This window comes from Lytechinus pictus, chromosome 11 (genome assembly GCF_037042905.1).
Source record: "Lytechinus pictus isolate F3 Inbred chromosome 11, Lp3.0, whole genome shotgun sequence".
Classification (NCBI taxonomy): domain Eukaryota; kingdom Metazoa; phylum Echinodermata; class Echinoidea; order Temnopleuroida; family Toxopneustidae; genus Lytechinus; species Lytechinus pictus.
The window spans coordinates 3,088,632-3,108,349 of record NC_087255.1 but is presented as its reverse complement, the minus strand read 5'-3'; the positions used below and the strand labels follow the sequence as shown (position 1 = coordinate 3,108,349).

Sequence of the window (19,718 nt, the reverse complement as noted above, 5' to 3'; positions counted from 1 at the left end):
TGATTGTTTTCTCCTTATTTTTGTGTTTGTGATGTTGATAAGATTTCATTAAACTCTATCGACCCCCAATCGGGAGTATGAGAGTCTCTACAAGAACATATTTACAATAATGAAATCGCGTATAAAATGAACATATTTACAATGATGAATACAAATGTTTGCATTGTGAAAGTACATGTTGCAAAAGGCTAATACAACAACAACAAAACCCACTATAAACTAATATATTGTTGTGTTTAGCACAATTACATTGTAAAACCACGGAAATAAGGGGAAAGCTGGTCCGTCAACATTGCACGCATCAAATTGTCGCCAATTCAATGGCCTGGCTTTTCGCTTTAGTGCACCGCCGCCATCTTGCTAGTCCCCAAGAGTGTCGGATCGTACTGTGTTTGCACATAGGTCGGATTTCAGTGCAGAATAAAAATAAGTCCCGAGCGAAGATTACCTTTATTTCATATACTTCCTATAGTTACAATGTTATATTTATCTCTGAAAATTTCAAAATAAGATTCCTGTATTTGTTTTATTTAAACCTCACGATGAGTAACAAAGAAATAGGCCTATATTATAAAACATGCATCGCTATAATTAAAAAAGGTAATGTATACTCATTTTTGTAAGTGGTGGTTCTGTTTTGAAACATTCTCTATCCTCTTCATGAAGAGGATAGAGAATGTTCCAAAACAGAACCACCACTTACAAAAATGACCATAATTCTCATGATTTATTTGTATATTTTGTTGATTATGTTGCTAATTCATTTTCAATTAATATTTAATTTGAAAAATACAGTCGCTCGTACAAGGTACTGCCATAATAATAAATTATTTAAATAAGAGATTTGTATAGTGCACTTTCTATCTTGATTAGATGCTCAAGGCGCTTCAGAGCAGAATAACAAAAATTATTTACATAATTTCACATGTCTGAAAAATAAGTCAATGTCTATAAAAAAAACACTCTTATAAAGGTACGTTTTCAGGTTGCCCTTGAAGGTGGTCACTGAAGTCACGGTAGGTCTTCAAACTCTGTGGAAGAGAATTCCACAGGTTAAGCCCTGCATGAGCAAATTAAGGCCCGTTCCATGATTTCTTAGCAACTGGAATTTTTAAGAGATAGATGATGATAGGATACGATCGTAAATTTCTTGAGGGTTGGTAATTATGCATCAAAAACTTATTGTAACTGGGGGAAGTTCCATTGACTATATATGAAAAAATAAAAGAAGATCAAGACTGCGATGATTATATCAAGGTAGTATCAAGCTGTCTGTGCCTTATACTGCTTCTGAAATAATATTTTTCTGCTTACAGGCGGGGTTCTCACTATAGGCCTATGTCTTATTCTGTTCCTGCTTTTGTTATTATTTTATGGGGGGGGGGGCAGTTCACTGAGCTAAGTCTGATTTGAAAGTACGTGTACACTCCTGAACAATTGATATTGACATTTTGAATAGATTGTTTATTTACATACTTGGGGTGTGGTACATGTAAATTATGCATGTACGTAATATTGTCAACATCAGGGGCATCAACCCATACTTATGTTTCGGATAGGGGGGTAAAGATTTGTTTAATAAAAAAAAAATGGCACCAGCACAAACTTTTCAGGCGAATCACGCCACTAAAAAAGACAATTTTGTATCCTTTTAGTATACTTTTCTTTTTTCCAATATCATGAATAATTTTTTTAAATGTAAAAATCAATCATGACTATATATATCGGGACCCTAGGAATGATTTTAGAAGGGGTGCTGACTGGTGCACAAAAAAAAGCAACAAAAAAAGGCTCACTACAAAATGAAGTTGATTTCGGTCCCGAGAAATTTGACAAGCAAAACGAATTCAAAAATAAATTAATCTTGATAATTTTGCTTACATTTCTCAATTTTTTAACACATACCGGAATACCTGCCTATACATGCAGCACCCCCCAGGAAAATCCAACATGTTGAAGCACCCCACCACCCCCGCTTCCCGGGCAATGCTTTATATCAGATAAAACGTCAAACGAGTGCTTTTATGAATTATTCTGATCTTAAATTCAACATAAATAGGAACAGCCACACATCAAGTATAGTAAAACTATAAAACTTTACTCTACCCACAACCCAGTGGCTGATGCCGCTGATCTACCCCATCCCATTAATTGGGCTGCCAAGTAAAAAAAAAAGTAATGACCCATATATTGGATCCTTCATTTTATAGTAAACTCTGTTTTTGCTTGTAAAATAAAATATCGGTACCAAAATGACCATTTAGTATAATCACAGGGCTTTTAAAATGTTGCTATTAAATATGCAGCCCACACTCATTCTCCTCTCTTCCTGTATGTTTTTTAAAGCATATTTATTTTCTCTCTATTTTTTAAATAATATAATACAACAAATTAATGATACTTATGAGTTGATATTATGATGAAACTTTAAAATACAAGCACTGCTTTTATTTTCCCTTCATGTGCAGGGGCTGCGGAACCGGGGGGCTGGGGGGGCTTCAGCCCCCCCACTTTTTTCCAAAACCTTGTACAAAAACGTAAAAATTACCATATGATTGTGATTTTTAGCATGGTCAGCCCCCCACTTTTGGCTCAGCCCCCCCACTTTGAAAACCGTTCCGTGGCCCCTGATGTGTGCATCTCTAGTCTGCAACTAGTCCACAGATGCTGGACCTTCGAGATTTTGTTTTCCTCCACACACTGCGCTCTAACCACTGTTCGCTTTTCCCATTGATCACGCGATCCCCAAATTTACCCTCCTACCGAGGGTAAATTTGGGGATCGCGCGATCAATGGGTTAGTGCAGTGTGTAGGAAAAGCGAACAGTGGTTAGAGCGCAGTGTGTGGAGAAAAACCAAACAAAATCTCGAAGGTCCAGCATCTGGACTAGTCTGCAACTTAAAATGATATTACCACTTTTAAATGTCTATTGAATTATAAAGTAATATCGTACTATTGTACCATTATTTTAATCTTGCCGAATACTAAAATAATTATAGGAATTTAATATTTTGCAAGATATGAAAATAAACCAAACTGAAACACGGACAGTCAATTTCCAACACTTTCTGCAGTATGTGGGACTACATTTTTTTTAATAGTTTTTCTGAATGATCTAGGAAAATTTGTATTATTTACAGAAAAGTTGAGTATAAACACATGTGAAATGTCTTTCCACATCATTGCTGTTGTATATTGGTGCAGTTAAATGCAGAAAACACAGACATATTTCCGTTTCGTGTAGTTATTTTATGGAGCAAATGACAAGGAAATCGCACTGGTTTGCATTGTAGATGAACACTAAAGGGACTAGCAAGATGGCGGCAGTCAGGTGACTGCGTACAATCGCGGGCGACACTTCTCCATGCATGATCAGCTTTCCCCTTTTATTTCCGTGTCTAAAACGCACTGGTTGTTTACCACCCAACCACTTCTAGTACATGTAGTTAAATTCACTCTGGTAAACTGAAGTATCAAAAAGCCTTTCATCAATAAATGATTTAGAGAAGTACATGTACAACATTACTATTTTAATGGCACCTTTTATCTAGACTAAACAATCTACCTAAGCACAAGGTCTTATAAAATATTCTTTGGGTATCTGTCTTTCTTTACTAAAGAAAGAACACACAAATAAATCAAGAATACACAAATAAAATAACACACAAATAAATAATGGAACTCATCTCCAACTTCCTTCAGCGATTATAATGTACATAAATCATCATTCACTGATTCTCGAGAAAATTGATTGTTATTGACGGGTAACTTATGAGACCTGCATCCGAATTTACTTAATGTAGTTGCATCGGTGTCACTTAAAATTAGGAAATGTATCTCAAAACCCAATTTTTTTTTCATATATTATAAACCCCTAAATTTTTTTTGAAATGTGTGTTTGGCAATTAATTTCTCCCAACTCCCAATTTCACACAATGCATATTTTACATCATTCAAAATGATACCATACTTGTTATGATCATGCCATCACAAAAAGAGCAGGATTAAAAAAGTGTTGGATGAGGTCTGAATTGAAAAGCTGCAAAACGAGCAGAAATGGTCATGAAGGGTCAATTACAGAACATGATTCTTTTGTCTGTGTCAATAGAGGAAAATCCATTCAAATCAAACCCTTGCTTCTGTAGTGATGGTTTTGTGAGATAACATGGTTTGAGACTTTGAGTCGTGGTTTGAAATACCCATGCATGTTTGTTTTTTGGTTGTGTTTGCTTGTGCATTGGTGAGTTTGATTCCACGTTAATGTTGATGTAAAGGTGCATGAAAACAATTAAAAGAAACTACTGAGAAACTAACTCATTACCAGCGGCGTAACAGGGGTCGGTGGCCAGGGGGGGCAAGAGCCAAAAATTTCCCGGTCATATCATGGTATGAACAGGCGTAATGGTGTAATGAGGCGACTATTTTGAGAAGGCCAGATATTGCGTATCAGGCAGAATTTATCTTTAAAAAAAGTTGCGAGCGAGCAAAAAATTTGACCTTTTTAATACAAAAATCAAATTTTGTGATAGATTATGACATGATATCCAGAGAATAATATATTTCACTCTTCTCTCTTTAGATTCCTTTTTTTTTGTGGTCTGGACGCCACTGTGAACAGGATTCTTTGCGGCAGTCACGTGAAGAGTAAAAAAAAAAAAAAAAAAAACGAGGGGCGCAGTATAGCACATGTACTAAAAATTTGACCTTTTTAATACAAAAATCCAATTTTGTGATAGATTTTGACATGATATCCAGAGAATAATATATTTCACTCTTCTCTCTTTAGATTCCTTTTTTTTTGGGGTCTGTACGCCACTGTGAACAGGATTCTTTGCGGCAGTCGCGTGAAGAGTAAAAAAAAAAAAAAAAAAACGAGGGGCGCAGTATAGCACATGTACTAAAGAAATGCTTTATATAAGTCAAGAGTGAGCGAAGCGAGCAAGAAAAAAAATTACCTTATCATGAGAATCTAACTTTTAGCTATTTTTGACATATTTAGTAAATAAATTCATATCCTACACTTTTCCTTTGCTTTTCTTTCCTCCTTTTTTTGTTCTTGTCTGTAGAACTTTCTGGGGCCATGGTCCAACCCTTCCATACTCAGTGCTATGCGGTTGGGATCCGGGGCGGAACCCCCGGAACTTTTTGATATCAAAGCCATTTAAACCTCGCAGATTGCCGCTATTTTAATCAAATTAAGGGCATATACAGAATAGAGCTTTTACAAAACACATTTATTCAACCCAGTTGCGTAATGAACCAAATATTTTAAGGGGGCAAAACAAAGCAATGTGGGAAAATTTTGTAAAAAGTTGCCAGCGTGCAAAGCGAGCTGGAAAAAAAATCCTATTTAAATTAAATTCTAATTATGTGATAGATTTTTCCATTATATTCAGCAAAATACACATTTTATTGTTTCCATTCACTTCGCTTTACGTTGTCTCCTATAATTTCTTTTATTTCCTCTTGGCTGTGGAACCACCCCCCCCCCTCCGCGCCTGTATGCCAGTGATTGAACGGGGGGCGTTATAGAGCCATTAATTTGAAGGTTATAAATGAAGAGCCCCTACTGCGTGGGGTCTGGGGCAAAGCCCCGGTAGCTTTTTTGCATAAAATTTAGCAAGCTTATAGCACAATGTTGTATGCAGTTGTATGCACTGTTGTATCCATCTTTCTTCCCGCTCTTTTATTTCAATCATCGGCAGCCCGGTCTAGTTTTTTTTTTTTTTCTTGTCCCTTTTCTTTGTTTTCCAATTTAGCTTTTGACTAATTACATTTTACCTTTGTTTCCCGCTATTGTTTGCCATTTTGTCATCCTTTAATTTAGTTCCCACCGTGCTATTGCATTACATAGGCCTATTTCGGAATGATTTGTTCTTTCTCAAATGTTATTCTTTCGTACATTTTCCCGATTTCCTTCCTTTTCCATTAAAAAAAAGTGATTTTTCTTCGTTTTCTTTTCACTTTTCCCTTTACCTTTCCCTTTCCTCCTTTCCTTTTCCCCTTTCCTTCCCCTTTCCCTTTCTTTCTCCCTCCTTTTTTTCTTTTTCCTGTTTTTATTGTATTTTCCCGGTGAGATCGGCCAGGGGGGGCAAGTTGCCCCCCCGCCTGTTACGCCACTGCTCATTACCACGGAAAAAAGAACAGACTTTCAATAATGTGTAATTTTGCAACTTTTGAATTTTGACCTTGCCCCCCATTTCAAGGCACTGCACCTCCATGTGAACCATAATCATATCATGTAGGGTATCATTTTAAAGAGAATTAAATGTTCATTGGTATCAATAACACATTAATGTTTAATAAAACCGAGGAGGGGTTATTGATCAAAGTCAGATTTCCAAACTTTTTTTGAGGAGTTTAGTTTGAACAAATATGATTTGACCATGTTGCTGCATGCCAATCTTGATTGGACTTATCCTTTAAACGCAACTCCGAGGCTTTTAGAAACCAATCAGTTTCATTACCAAAACCTGCTTTCTGTGTAGATATGCAGCTCATCCATTTTGATGTGAACTGCATAGTTGGATCTTTGTTCATATTAAAAACCAAGCTATAAATCAAGAAAGTGTACTTGTCCTCACCTGGCACAAGTTTGAGCCAAAATCCAATCATTTTACAACTGATATGACCTAATAAAGTGGAGCGCCCAGAAGTTTTCCTTGCCTGGGATACCTGCTTAGTGTGTTTATTTGAACGTACCATTATACTTAAATATAGATAAAATCATCCACAACCTCCAAAACATCACCACTAAAATTGAAATTTGTATTTTTCTCACCTTCCCTTGAGAAAATGTAACGATTTTAGTCTTGCTAGTATTTACGGTTAATTGCCACTTCTGGCAATAATCATTAGCTGCATTCAAAGCAGATTGGAGATGTGAGTTTTTAAATTTGCCCCCCTTCCCCCCCTCGCTGTGTACTATCTACCCCACTCACATGACTCGTGAAACTTAAGGCACGTAGGATTATTTTCACAATTTTTTTTCATTAATTATGCACTTGCAGAAGGAAGCAGACTTGCACTAAATAAAGAAACCGGGCACTCCTTGGGCATGAAAAGAGTGGTCACCACTTTCATCACCACCACCATTATCATCATCATCACTATCATCACCACCAGCACTAGCGTTTTCATCACCACCATCATCATCATCACCACCATCATCATGATCATCATCACCACCATCATCATCACCACCATTATCACCACCATCATCATGATCATCACCACCACCATTATCATCATCATCACTATCACCACCACCATTGTCGCCACTACCACCACCAGCACTAGCATTTTCATCACCACCACCATGATGGTGACATCATCACCACCAGCAGCATTTTCATCACCATCATCACCTTCATCATCATCACCACCATTATTATCACCACCACCATCATGATCATCACTACCACCGCCATCATCACCACCATCATCACCATCTGATAGATGATACTAGCAGATGATTGCTGGCGATCTACCATCGCTATCAATTATCAGAGCACCATCGCTACCATCACTGTCAGCATCATCGTCATCCATAATTTCTTACATTAATCAATCACAATCATAATGAAGATCACCATCACAACAACAAAGAAAAAACAAAGATCATCAACATCACCGCCATCAATGTCAGCTTTCACTGTATATTATATTCACATCTTTCTACATCTAGCAATTTAATTTCTTTGAAAAGGGAAATGGGCAATCACTTTTGAAAATTGAAACAAGTCTTATTGAACCAGTCTGATGGAAATGATCCCAAGGTTTTGATGAGAGACACAGATAATTCTCAAAATACAAACACAAATTGAAGCATTGTTTTGCTAACATTTGTAACACTGGGATCAAATAATTATATTTTTTCACATCGAAAGACTAACAAGACAATACACAAGCAAAATGGGAAGTATTATTGTAATCCTTTTTTTCAAGGTTACAGTTAAATTTATTGTAAACTCTAGTTATTACACCAATATTTATCTTTGTATCATGATGACATCACATGGACCTTTTGCTCTGACAGTTACCATGAGTTGCCAAGTCAAACAAGCCAAACAAAGGATTTCACAGAAATGTCAGAGTTTACAATTTAGGTAGTGATAACTTCAACAAAATGGTTCCCAGATAATATAATAATGAGTCCTTGGACCCAGGGGCCACCAAAGATTACGAAGGAACAATCTTGGAGTGTTTTACTCTAATTTGTACTTTCACATTTCATCATCACAATCTTCAAAGGGCTTTGCAGTGTATCTCGATCAATCATGAAATAAGATGTTGTAATCCATTAATAACCAAACTGACTAAATCACAAAGTCATTACACTAATCAACAGCCCATGCCTATCTTTCATATCCTGATTGAATAGTAGATGTGCATAACATGCTAGCTTTTGCAAATGTTAAAGGAACCCTTATGGATTACAAAGATTTTTTGGTGAAATACCTTAAACTTTTTAAATATTTCATCCAAGTCTTAAATCCCACTCTTACTTGATTGTGCAAATAGATCATTATCAAACCAGAGTATTTATCAATATCATTTCTGTTTCTGACGAGTCAATATCAAATAAATCATGCACATAGAAATTAGAGTATTAGACAAAGGATATTTCTTCATTAAATATTTCAAAGATGCTTCACAAATCATGAATAAATTATTAACATATTTTCTGTCATGTAATAACATCAAACCTTGCACACTTGGGGGGGGGGGGGAGTAATTGGAGGTAATTTGATGTGGGATAACCCACAATATTGTATAAAGATAAAGATAAACTGTAATAATGTAAAACCAAGAACTGACAACGCCCACATGGAACTTTCATAATAGTTTTCGTTGCAAAAAACAAGGAAAATAAAAGCTCAGGGTACAAATTCATAATGTATCAGTTGCAAGGAAACTAGGCTACAAAATTAATGAAAGTTCCATTAAAGCATTCTGGTCTTACAATATTACTATCAATGTTATTTTACAAAGCTACACACACCACCTGTGCATTCATGTGACTGTTGTCATATTTCAAACAAATTTTGAGCAGCCTCAGGAGATTTTTCATCCTTCTAAAGCTTCTTTTTCTGCAATTATTCTCTTCCTCTTGGCTCTCTCAAGTAGCCGCCTTTCCCTCTCGTATTCCTTCATCCTGAGAACAAAGCTGTAAAGAGTTAAACAAAAGGAAAAAATTGACAAATTATAAAAACTTATCATTTCCATGGTAGTCCCACTGATTGTGATACATGTATGTCTGACTTTACGTGATAGGGGAGACCGGGGTTAGTTGGAACGCGGGGTAAGTTAAAACATTGTAATTTTCTTTAACGTCTTTAAATAAATTTCTGCAATACTGCCCTCAATTTATTGTCATTATCAACAGCCATCCACCATATTACAGAGAACACATGTGCAACAAGCCTGGTGAAGTTAGAAAGGAATTTTTGTTTTTTGACCTTCTGGGTAATTTTTTTCTCTTTCAGAATTTTTTTATTATCTCAGAGAAGTTTATAGATCAAGTTGGCCAGTTTGGGGGTATAATAGACACTTGTACCAAGCTACAAAATGAGGTTATAAATATGCCTTTTTTGTGCTGTAAGCTTATAAACGTCAAATGGGCCTCCGGGGTTAGTTGGAACAAAATTGAAGGGGCTAGTTGGAACATGTTCCAACTTATCCCAAACATAATTATGAATAAAAACATTGGATATGAGAAAAAAATATATAAAGTATTTCACACTCTTCTGAACATGTATTGTATACCATGCTTGTTTTGTTTATCAGTTAGGTGTCTGAGTGTGCATTGTAGGCCCCTAATGCAATATTAACCCTTATCAAACTGGGGGGGTCAATTTGAGCCCCCCCCCCCTCGAGAAATTTTGTCACTACGCCATCACGCGAATTTTTTGTACTACACTGCTCGCTGACTTTTTACTTTCAAGTCTTGCGCATCATTTGAGACCAAATTTGCGATGCCTGTGTGCGCAGGTTCGAAATTACGCAACATTTTGTACGTGCATATTTGGACCCAAAATTGCTCAAAAACGTGATTCCATGTACAAGGTCAATGCAAATTGTGTTTTCAACCAAGAGTCATAAATGTATGATTATTTTTTACTTTTGTTGGTTCAAATAGATTTATTTTATGCTATTTTTTATTACGCAAAAGAGTCCCGACAAAGTTCATCGGAAAAAACAAAGGTTTCGAAAAACAAAGAAATACAAATAAAAACTAGAATTTTAATTCGTCATGAGGACGAATTAGGTGATCTGTCTCTGATTTCATGATCACGAAGACAATCAGCATGTTTATTGACATCAATACGATGATCATATTGAAAACTAAACTTCTATTACAAAAAGAACATGATGAATACTCTTGAAAAGAGAGAAATGAGAAACTTTGGAAAATAGATGTAAATGATACACATGGTACATGTACATGTTATATTATAAGGATTTTTAAAACTATTTTATTGTGCAATGTTTTAACTTATATACCTTGTAATGGTTATGAAGGACCATTTGTGAAATGTTGAAAAGAAAGAAAAAAAAAAAATTCATGTTCACCCCTGGGTTCCAACCCTCGACCTTAAGATTGCAAGGTTGATGCCTTATCAACTGAGCTACACTATTTCCCATAGACTTTTACACATAGGCACTATTTCCCATAGACTTTACACATAGCAAATTGAGAGGATCTCAAATCTAATTTTGCAAGTGAAATACGGGCATGATCTCGGCATCTGATTGGAAAATGGAGACCACACTTGCAATAGCTTACAATCTCAGCTACAACATACTCCAAGCTCAGAGAAAACCGACAAAAAGAAATGGAGATATGGCTCGCGAAATAGAAGAATGTAAAATCCAGTTTTGAGAAAAAGTCATTTCCCATAGAGATTGCACACAAAATGAGCGAAAATGACATGCCTCTATAACTTGCCATTTTTCAGGATGATCCATTCCTTTAAAAGAAAAGATAGACTTAAAATTAGAAATAATATGTCCTCAGCTACAATATATTGAAAACTGAGCGAAAATTGGCCAATATTTGAGGAGTTAGTGTCAAATTTGCATAACTATGATGACGTCATAGGTAGCAAAGTGGTAATTTTGAGATTCGACGCCACTTTGATGACGTCATGATAAAATTAAGGGTCAAATGTGACATGAAATCATATCACCCATCTATACACTATTGGAATATGAAAAAAAAAATCGGGGGTCAACGGACTATCTAAAGAGCTATAATGAATTTTGTATAGGCATGTTTTTGCACATATATTGTCTATGGTTAGTGCGTGCGCGCGTGCGTGCTGTAAACTTTGATGGAGGCTTATTCCGTTATTACTTGTCGTAAAAGGTTGATCAAGGTATCAAATTATTCAGAATTATATTATCAATGCATTGGTATAAAGAAAATGGCGACCCTATGCTCTATAATGCCGTTACGCGCGAGAACGCGCGCGTAACCGTGCGCGCGTGCAAATTTTTGAAATGCTTAAAATGACCTGATTCGTACTCTACTTTGGTCAAAAAGTGATTTTGAGCATTTTGAAATTTTGACGCGCGCGTACGCACGCATCTTGACCTTTATATGACCTTTAATGACATGGACAGTTGACCCTTGACCTGAAGTTAATGTGATGTAAATATTGTTAATTTTTTACGATTGATAATGAAGATATGATTGATAACGTGATTTTACAAAATGGCGTCTAGATGATGTCATGATGACTATTTGACCTTGAACTTGTTTTATACACATCACATGATACGTCCCCATATCTGATGATATTCTGAAGATAATTGATCATGTAGATATGGAGATTTTGTGCTAACAAGAAAAGGGCGGAAAATAAAGAAAACTAATAAATAAATAAAAAAGAAAATTCGTACGAAATTAATAGTTGATCTGTCGATTGACAGATCACCTAATAATAAAAAATACATAAGAAATTATATTTTTTGCAATTTTTGGTGGATATTTGTTATAAATGTGAAAATTGATACTCTCACCAAAAATTAGCATTCTACTAGCTTAATAAATAGGCAAGAACATACAAAAAAACAAATTTAGGGCAAATTTCATATGCTTATTTGCATAATTAATTAATGAAAAATACAAACAATGAATTTTTGTCTTGTTAATTTGATGTAGAAGTACATGAAATTGCTGATAGTACACTTAATTGCATGTAAAATCGAACGCACCCAAATATGCAGAATTCTACTACACAGTCTGCTTGCGTGAGTGGCTGTATAATAGAAAACATAAAGTTCAACAAATCCACACTTTAAATATTTTGAACTTGAAAAAAATAAAGCAAATAGGCTAAAACCATGTAATATAGTTTTAAGTAGTTTTAGTATAATTCTTAATTGACCATGCAGTGTTCCAACTTACCCCATACCATGTTCCAACTTACCCCGTATTGGGGTAAGTTGGAACGTTTGCGATGGTCTTGTTCAAGGTAGATTTTTTCAGTAACCATAATAGAGTTAAAAATTTTATGGGGTGCTTCAAGCTGATATATTTATTGTTTCTCGAATAAAATCTATTTGGATTTTACAGCCATTTTTGTCAAAAATGTTCCAACTAACCCCGGTCTCCCCTACTCTGTTTATTTTGATGCGGAGGCTTAAACTGGTATCCTTATTTGCCCCTCTAGGAAATCTTGTCTCTCTAGTACCATACACACCAAAATAAAGTCTAGGTTAAGCTAAACTGAAGTTATCGCATTTACAAGGAAAAGTTAACAGACGGACGGACATCGAGCATGATACCATAATACGTCCTGACCCGTTGGCGGGCATATAATAAAGTGCTCTGCACACTGTAACTACCTTGGCTGGGCATTGTAAGTTGTGATTGATTGGGCTTACATTCCCATACAGTATCAATCAGCTATTTAGCTTGGTCATTTCTATTCAGATAACATGGCAATTTCAAAAGCTATGCTTGTAGTTGTTACACACAGTCTTAAACAAAATCTGAAGTTGTCAAAAAGAGTGTCTACATGAAGGTCTCCTCTATCTCTGTCTTACTACTTGACAAATCAGGTCATAAGCCTATTCATAATATGAGCTATCAGTGAAGTTCAGTCAATCTTATTAACCCTTTAGCACCTGAACCGCCCGAGACCGCCCTTCCTATTACACACTGAACCGCCCTTAACCGCCCGTACGTTTTCTTTGCGCTATAGTATCTCTTGTCTATGATTTACCGTGGTAATATTGCGTGTGCATACCGTATAGGTTGGCTGCATAGAAAAGATCTGCATAGAAAATCTGCATAGATCTGCATAGAAAAGTGTATGCTCCTATTGAGTATAATAGAGAAAAACCGATTGACATGCATCGGTGTGTAGCAAGTTCCAGACTGTTGCGCAGTCGATCTCAGCAAAGATGGCTGCGTCCATGTCTCGGAAAACCACTTACTTCGCCGAAGAAGCTCGGGCCTTGCTATATGTTCATCAAAACGTTGGATATCACACTGAGTGACATCTAGATGTGAGTTGGAATTAATTTTTGACATATTTGATCCAAGATTTGGCGAAAACTTTAGTATTCTGTCAGTGATACTTTACATTTTTTTGAAGGCGTGGGACTGGGGCGGCTGAAACCCGAACTTTTTTTTTTTCTTCTCGCTCTGCAAACGATTGTCAAAGGTCAATATTCGTACATCTGATTGAACTTTGCCATGTACCATTCTATTCAACAGGTCCTATGCTACAAAATAAATATAACTTGTAATGAACAAAAGTAAATTTATAAAAAAATATTTCAATTCGTTTGGAACAATGCCTACTTATTACCTGTTTTATTGTTTCCTCCAGTGAGTAATTGCCATTATGCATAGGAATCTGTAGGTGCTATAGGGTTAATTGACAATTCATCAACTGGTCATAAGCCTATTCATAATATGAGCTATCTGTGAAGTTCAATCTTATTAATTGACAACTTAATTCATCAACTAGTCATAAGTCTATTCATATTATGAGCTATCTGTGAAGTTCAGTCAATCTTATTAATTGACAACTAAATTCATCAACTGGTACATGTAAATAAGCTATCTGTAATATTCAGCCAATCTAATTGGTTTTAGATTAGACGATGAGATTAGGACATTTTCATGAAGATGGGTCAAATTGCATATAATACTCACTCTTCATATTGACAATGGTCATAGTCATGTTTAGCATGTTTGCAGTTGAGCATGTTTGGGAAGCTGTCTCTACGGCATTTCATCAAGGCAATGTAGAAGTGAGCGCAGTAATCCCGCTTGTCCATGGGTACTCTAGCTGCATTCAACTCCTCCTGGGTAGCGACCATTTCTGTAGGGGAAAAAAATGCAAGAAAAGACAGTTGAATTTATATTTTGAAAATATATATAAAAGGGGATTTGATTTGAAGTACAAGTACATTTATTGTTGGAGAGTGGCCCAAAAGCCTTTAACACCAATGCTACAGACAAAATATTTGTGAATTTTCATTGATGTTTTACAAGATTTACATTACAGTATATAATGAGACTCAGTCAGAATACCCCTCCCCACTCCTCTTTGCTTCCTGTAAATCAAAGGAGTCATTGATTATTGTGAATCATGTTAGACTAGGTAGTTTTTACTCCCAACTCCTTGGTGAGACTGAGGCTTCCAAGTTACTGATTGTTACTCTATTTTGCTATGGGGGAGGGGTGATTCTGCCAGCCAAGTGGTGCATTTTAATAATGAATAATAATGTGACGCTTATGCTGTGCACAGTCACATTTCTCCTACGCTGGCCGTATGACAAGTCAAAAACAGCCATTTTATAGAGTACGGTACCTAAATGATGACGTCACAAAAAACCTTTCTTTTGCATTTCAGCGTTTTTGAGACCTTATTTTGGTAGCGCATGATGAAAACCCCCCACTACCAAAATTTGGTGCAATTCGGTCCATGGGGGCCTGAGATATGACCTCATTAATACATAATAGCGAGTTTTCGCAAATCTCGGGAACGCATCATTCGGGTCCGGTAACACAAAAGTTAACGATTAATCATACACTCGATTTTTAAAGATTGATTGTACATTATAGTCAATAGAATCAAAGTAGAAAACTATTCTACAATCATTGCTAAGCTTTGTGTTACAGGCCCTATAGATCTGCTTTTCGTGTGCAAAATCATTTCATGCGACTATTGTATGGCAAGTTCCCCAAAGTCTACACAGACTTTACACAATAACACATGCAATACATATAGTCTAGGTACGTGACTATCGCGTGATGTGATCTCAATACTGCGGCAGCGGTTTCAAAACGAGCTTGGGTTGCTCTGTAAGGGGTGGCTTTAAATGGGTGTAGATTTGGTGGTTTCTCGCCGATTTGGGTTATTTTCACTGATGACGTAGCTGAAAAAAAATCCCCTTCGCCTCGATGTCAAATTTTGAAAATCGGACGCATGGAAGTTGGATTTGGCTCATGTGAAAGTCTAATGTTGTCTTTACCATCGTGACCGGCCATGAAGGTAAGTTTTGAGTTTTTAAACCTATTTTAACAGCTTGTTGAATATATTTTCTTGGTGTGTGGTGAATATAAATCAAATCTGAAAATTGATTGTCAGGAATAGCAAACTGCCGCGAGAGTTGCGTGCTACACGACCATCATGATGAGTGCAGTGTCGCCGGGAGCCCTGGCATGGGTGCACTGGCTCAGAGGGGTTATGCTAGCGGTTTGTGCATCGCATTGATTGGATTATTATTTCCTTTTAGATCTAGAGTCTACTTGTTTATTATTAGTAATTACATCCTTTGATGAATATAAATATACACATTACACAATATTAGCTTGTTTTCAGTATTTTTTTTGTAAGATAATTGGGATGTCATTAATCATTTAATTAGGCAAACTTAGGCAAATTTAGGCCAAAAAATAATATAATTCTAGGTCCTGCATTAAATCATGTGCTCATACAGAGTAGAAACTGACATCAAAATTTTGTTCAATAAAAACATCTGTTAAAGCGACCAGAAACTGGCAAACACTGGTTGACGCCATCTACGGCTTTTCCTATTTACTCATATAACGGTACACTGTTCCAGCCCGCACGGAGTGCGTTGGACTAGCGCACGGTGTGTGTCGAAAAATGTTACGTATGAGTGAATGGAGGAAGACGTAGATGGCGTCAACTAGTGTTCGCCAGTTTCTGGTCGCTATAACTATAGGCCCAGATTTTTTTTTTGGCAGCAGTGAGATTTTTAATAGATAACTAATTAATTTGCTAATTGATAATGACTAATCAATACATTTATCAAATACTGCAATACTGAGATCTTTCTGTAAGTATTCAATGTTTTATCATTCTGAAAGTTTTTATTTAGAAGATGTGTTGTTGCAGAAGTTCCTGTCAAAAAATTCCAAACAATATTAAGGAAATTAGCTTGTATGTGTTCGGTAATGAGTTTATGAACGATTAACATATCAATTTACTAATTGATAATTACTAATTAATTAAGACAAATATTGATATCCTTTCTCATCACCTGTTTTTACTCAGTTATAGAGTAAAATGAATATTTTGTAAAATTTTGTTAAAAAACATTTTTTGGGTCACGGTCGGTCACACATTTTTTATTTTTAATATTAAAAAAATCATAACTCTCTTAATATTTGGCCTAGAGTAATGCCTAATGGTTAACTTAATATACCATTTTAAATGTGTTTTTTTTCAGCCCTTGGACTAGGTTACAATGTAATTCCATGATTTTTATTTTTTGTCACATACCTAATTACCTACATGTACATAGACAGATATTCATTAAAAAATCTGACTCAAAATAGTGGAAAAATAATGAATTTTTAGCATTTCATGTGACGGCCTTACAATGCAGCCTTACTCATCAGAATCCCTGAATCGTGTGCAAAGTGAATGGGGGCGCAGACATGGGGTACATTTTTTTTTTCAATCTGAAAAATGACTGCCCGAGGATTTTCCAAGTCAAGAAAATCTTTAGACCAAAAGCTTCGGTCTCTGTTATGTTGGTTGTTCAGCTGAACTCTGTTGGCTTCACTCACCAAATACAGAGACCGAAGTTCTAGCGCGATCTGTACAGGGGACTCAATGCCAATGGCCATGTTTATGTGTATTAAGTTCGGATAAAACAGGGCAGTGAAGTTGCGCGACAGCCGAGGTAAGTCACTGTTTTTGTTCCTTTTAACTTGATTTTTCCCGTTTTTTGGCAATTAATGCCAAGAGCACTCACACGTATTGCGAGGTTAGTATTAGTATACTAACCTTGGCCAAAAAAAGAGGGAATATTATTTAATTTGCATTTCGGTCGCGTTAATTTTCAAAAGTTTGATTCATTAAAGACAAAAATTGAAGAGCCCCGACGGGGGAATTTTGCATTGTAAGTCCCCTAATGGTGGCTGTACAATAGCGAGCCGTCTGTGTATGATAGGGGAAATTTAAAAAATTTAAAAATGTTAAAAAACTCCTCGAAACAGACGGCTGCCAGCTGTCTAGTCTAGAAAATCCTATACTAATTACTATAGATCTAGGCCTACAGATTCTAATATTTCTTTCAATTTTTAATGAGATATTTGGTACACTAACCCATAATAATATAAGGAACATTATTATCCGAAATATTTTGTGAAACAAAAAGAAATTCATATTAAATCCGTAATCAAGTTGCTAGTTGTTAGGTGCGCAGACTTGTCTTGGGGACCACCATCATAAACGTTGCAGGCTGGGCTGCCACACCGTCATGACCATCGGGGCGCAACCGGCAGCCCACAGCAGTGAATCTTGCTTGGCTCAGATTCCTAGTGCACGACAGCTTTATTTCAATCATTCAAAAGTTTAACTGCAATGCATTACCCCTCTCTGGCCTTCCATCTGGGAATCCATATTCTGGATCAAAAGTAGGGATGTTGTGTAGATCTGGTGCTGTGTCAGGATTGGCAATGTAAGCAGTCCACATCTGCCCCATTTTTTTTCTTTCTCATGCACATTGAACAAAAACGAAGTACGCCCCCTATCGACAAAGTCAATAGTGTTTTTGCATGCAATATAAAAAAAAATCACTGAGCCGTATTGTTGGGGGGGGGGGGTCATCTCTTTGTCAAAGTTTGGTCCTTCTTAACATGTTTTTTTTTTTTTTCGCTATTTTTATCAATCCCCCCCCCCCCCCAAAAAAAAAAAAAGATAAAAAAATAATAATAATAATAATAAAGAAATAATAAAAAATACCTTGCAAATGAAATGATGAAAACGGACAAATTGAATATTACAGGATAATTAATTCTTGAAACAGGTCTAATTGTATCACCTTCATCAAATGAGTTATTCATCCTTGGTGCGAGTGGTTTCCTAATTATATCTGTATATATGGCGTTATTTAGAGACCCGGGCCTGTTTCGTTTATATGGGGGTGGAATGTTGAGAGGAAGTGTGAACATAACATGATTTTGCCCCCGGCCCCCCCCCCCCCCCAATCTGAAAACGGATCGACGCCCCTGCTTATTGGAGAGTGGTAGGACTTTTGAAAATGACACAACGTTCAAAATGTTGGAAACTTATTTTTATTTGGAACTTGGAAAACAGCACAATGGCATATTAAGAATAGTAGTTGCATAGGCAGTAGTTGGTCATAGTCGAGTTGAAAACTGAGGACATAACGATGACACAACGGAAAGAAATGGTGAAGGAGAGTTGTTGGACAACCAGGCGCGGATCCAGGGGATTCCTTGCTCACCCCCCCCCCCCCCCCTCAGCAAAATGGGAAAAGAAAGAGAGAAGGAAAATAAGGTTAAGAGATAGAAGAGTATAAGGGGAAAATGAAGAGGTAGTAAAATTGATTTGAAGATATCTTTTACCATTTTAAACTTGTTTCCTTGCCCAAAAACACTTAGAAGAGTGCATTGCACCCCACCCCACTCCCCTACACACCGAGGCCATCGTGACGATATTTGCTTTACACTGAGCTGTGATTTACATGAAATGGCTTAGGCTTGATTTTCATTTTGTTAATCATTGTAAAGCTTGGGAAAGTGTGGAAAAACAAGTATTAAATGAAAATGAAATGTAAACCCACTTTAAATGATAAAAACTTAGTGAAAACATGCTGGAGATGTCTGATATATAAACTTTGGTTCAGATTCAGTTATGTCCTTAGATCCAGCTGGCACAAAAAGGGGAAAAGGTTGTGCTTACTATAAGTGCTGAAATTTCAATTTGGGTGGCAAAATTGTTACAAAATGCTTGAATGTATCCGTTTTATTTCAATTGACTAAAAGTCCAAGGGAAATGTATGAGAAATGTTTCGCAGGGTAAGTTTGATTTTGCCCCTTCCCCTTGACACAGCGTGAAAACGAGCATTTCTGCGCAAACAGATCGATTTCTGCGAGCTTTACAAAAATGGACAGTGCTCACTCAAGTGTAACATTCTGTCAAAACTTTTACTTTCATTGGATAGATGAGACCTAAACCCAAGATTATATGTGAAAAAATTACCCACATGTCGTATATTTTTAATTCCCAGGGCTTTTTCAAAGTGTAAACTTTTTTTGATACGCACTGTATATATAGGCTATTAGGGTGATGATGATGATGATAATATTAATATAATTTGATATACAAATATCCCAGGCTTTGAGAAAATAGCAGGAATTGGTCCGAGGTTGGACTGACAATTATACCCAGTTGTTGTGTGTCCGGACA

The 19,718-nt window shown here is 36.3% G+C and overlaps 1 protein-coding gene across 1 annotated transcript; it reads right to left on the bottom strand.

The window, feature by feature from the left end:
- Window positions 1–7,922: 7,922 nt before the first annotated feature.
- LOC129270679 (NADH dehydrogenase [ubiquinone] 1 beta subcomplex subunit 7-like) lies at window positions 7,923–18,063 on the bottom strand. The gene is made up of 3 exons (XM_064106513.1): window positions 17,877–18,063; window positions 14,177–14,345; window positions 7,923–9,169 (listed from the first exon to the last, which is right to left on the bottom strand). Exons 1-3 carry the CDS (start codon window positions 17,986–17,988, stop codon window positions 9,070–9,072), a joined length of 381 nt encoding a protein of 126 aa, XP_063962583.1. The 5' UTR covers window positions 17,989–18,063; the 3' UTR covers window positions 7,923–9,069.
- Between the last annotated feature and the right edge of the window lie 1,655 nt (window positions 18,064–19,718).

Bases quoted from the DNA above. Each gene is read 5' to 3' on its own strand.
- LOC129270679 (XM_064106513.1), bottom strand. From the start codon at position 17,988: ATGGGGCAGATGTGGACTGCTTACATTGCCAATCCTGACACAGCACCA. The intron at 14,346-17,876 runs GTAATGCATTGC...TTTCCCCTACAG, and splicing joins AGATGGAAGGCCAGAGAGGG to AAATGGTCGCTACCCAGGAG. The intron at 9,170-14,176 runs GTGAGTATTATA...AACTCTTTACAG, and splicing joins GACCATTGTCAATATGAAGA to CTTTGTTCTCAGGATGAAGG.